At 33.7% G+C, this 2,508-nt stretch overlaps 1 protein-coding gene across 1 annotated transcript in view; it reads left to right on the top strand.

Moving 5' to 3' along the window:
- The window catches only part of TSC22D2 (TSC22 domain family member 2), a 53,698-nt gene extending 52,918 nt beyond the window's left edge, over positions 1-780 (top strand). Inside the window, exon 4 of the mRNA XM_007940176.2 lies at positions 520-780. Coding sequence (XP_007938367.1) covers positions 520-780 — 261 coding nt within the window. The remainder of the gene's footprint in view (positions 1-519) is intronic.
- The last annotated feature ends 1,728 nt before the right edge of the window (positions 781-2,508 follow it).

The raw sequence follows: 2,508 nt of genomic DNA, 5'->3' as shown, positions 1-2,508 counted from the left end.
TTCCGAGACAGTATCACTACGGAAGTAGATTGCCCAACCTTCCTTCCGAGGAGTGGCTGGTGGGTTTGAACCGCCAGCCTTCTGGTTAGCAGTAAAGTGCCTTAGGCCCTATGCTACCAGAGCTCCTAAAGCAGTACTAGGACTGGTTTAATACTAGACAGCTTCCATCAGAATGTTGCTCCTTTTTTAATCTTAGTCTTGACATCTAAGCATGTGATTTTAAACTTTTTTTAATTCTAAGCTTACAATTGACAATTTAGGGAGCTGTTATTTTTAGAAACACTCCAAATTTTGAAAATCACTCCAAATCAACCTTACATCCTAGACTTGCTGCTACTAGTTGGAAACTGGATTTTTTTTTCACCCTCTCTCCGGTAAGGCCAGTCAAGATACACCATAATCATTAAACAAGAGCAGAAAAATGAGTATGTTGAAAATGCCTTGTGTTTATAAGGCCCCAAGTAGGCTAGAACCTTTCCCTTTCAGTTCTTTTACAGTCTTGATTTTTGTTTTTCACAGGATCTGGTGAAAAGCCATTTGATGTATGCAGTAAGAGAAGAAGTGGAAGTTCTAAAGGAACAAATAAAAGAATTAGTTGAAAGAAACTCTTTACTTGAACGAGAAAATGCACTGTTAAAATCTCTTTCAAACAATGATCAGTTATCCCAACTCCCAGCCCAACAGGCCAATCCTGGTAGCACTTCTCAACAGCAAGCAGTGATAGCACAGCCTCCACAGCCAACGCAACCTCCACAGCAGCCGAATGTCTCCTCAGCATAAGCTTTCTTGCCTCATTAAGAAAAAAACTGAAAGCAATCTATCCTTGTGTGCCACTGGTGTTCTTTCCACTTTATACGAAAGCAAGTAGCCATGCTTCGGTTGTGTGTTTGGCCTTTTCAGTATTAGACAATCATTCTACAAGAGCTTTTCCTCTCTTTGAGATGTCATGCAGCGCTGTTGATGTGTCAGTTCTGTGTCATCAATACAAAAGGAGCATAATAGTTGGGGTTTATTAACAGGAACAAAGTCTGCATTTTACCTGATGCTCATGAGTGAGGTCTTTAAGAGCTTTGGTGGCTCTCCCTTGATTCTGGTTATCCATGGAGTACCCTGAGCCTTTTCTATCACATTATAAATAACAGTTCATCTAAAGAGCCACTTTTCTTTCAATATCAGTAACATTTGCCTACATAAGTTTTCATTTATTTGTGTTTTATTTATTACAGGGCTGCTATTTTCATAATGTACATGAACAATGTCACAGAACTTTTTTAATTTTTTTAAATAAATATAAGTATCAGTAAAGGAATTGAAAGACAGGATTGCATTTAATAGAAAACGTTTAGGCAATAATTGAACAAAAGAATCCTGCCATATTTCTAACACTAATGGCAATTTACCTTCGGTATTTATTTTCAGTAGTAAAGACCCAGCTTGAATGTAAATTTTGTATAGTGTAAGTATGAAGACCATAGTGCAACTGTACAGGTAGTCACCAGTTATTGTGATACAATAAATAATTGGGCTATTTTGATGAAGAAAACTTTGTTCATTTGTTTCTACTTTCTAATAGAGAAATTGCCATGATTCCTCTGCTTTTTGACATTTCGTATGACTTTTTTTTCGGGTGGGAATAAAAAGCTGTGAAATTGTTCAACCTACTTTGTAACCAAAGAAGCAAAGCTGTGTAATGGAGTTTGTTTTTCTTTTGTTTGTTTGTTGGTTTATATATATATATATATATATATATATATATATAAAAAATACACACACACACAGACACATATATATATATATATATATATGTGTGTAATGCACATTCTTTATGTATTTTTTTTTAGTGTTTTCTCGGTCACAATTTTCTTTGCTGTCTAGCATGATCTGCATGACCTATAATCTTTGAACCACTTCCGTACCTCATGTTTTTATCCAGCACTCTTATTGTAATATGTACTAGTCTGTGAACAATGTCAAATAAAAAGAACGAACAGGTGGTATGGTGGAGCTGAGCTAGTGTACTGTACACTAGTTGTAAAAAAAAAAAAAAATGAAGTGAGCCATCTTTTGTTCATTTAAAATGGTGTTTTGAATTTCGTATGCAGAAAACGTTTTGTTACATTGCAGATTTTAATGTATTTAATAAATGCAACATGCAGATTAAGTGCAGTGTATACTGAGTATTTAAATTAAAATGTACATTTCATAAATACAGTTTCAAGAGAAAGCATCATTTTGTGTATACTAACACATTAAGTGTATGTCAGAAATTGATGTATAAATATATATTTTAACACATTTTCTGAAATTAAACTGCAGTTTTGTTGAAATATTTGGCTCTATATGTGTTCAAAATTTAATTTGATTAGATTTGTATTTTCACATTTCAAAATGTTCCTTAAATGAAAGTCTATGTTATTAGTGACTAGTGATAGCTTTTAAATTTTCAAAGTAAATAATGTAAAGGAATGAAAAAAATAGCAATATCTGTACTCTATTCATATTATGTTA

Source organism: Orycteropus afer, unplaced genomic scaffold, assembly GCF_000298275.1.
Source record: "Orycteropus afer afer isolate SDZICR_OR568_19922 unplaced genomic scaffold, OryAfe1.0 scaffold00066, whole genome shotgun sequence".
Classification (NCBI taxonomy): domain Eukaryota; kingdom Metazoa; phylum Chordata; class Mammalia; order Tubulidentata; family Orycteropodidae; genus Orycteropus; species Orycteropus afer.
This window is presented reverse-complemented; position numbering and strand designations above follow the sequence as displayed.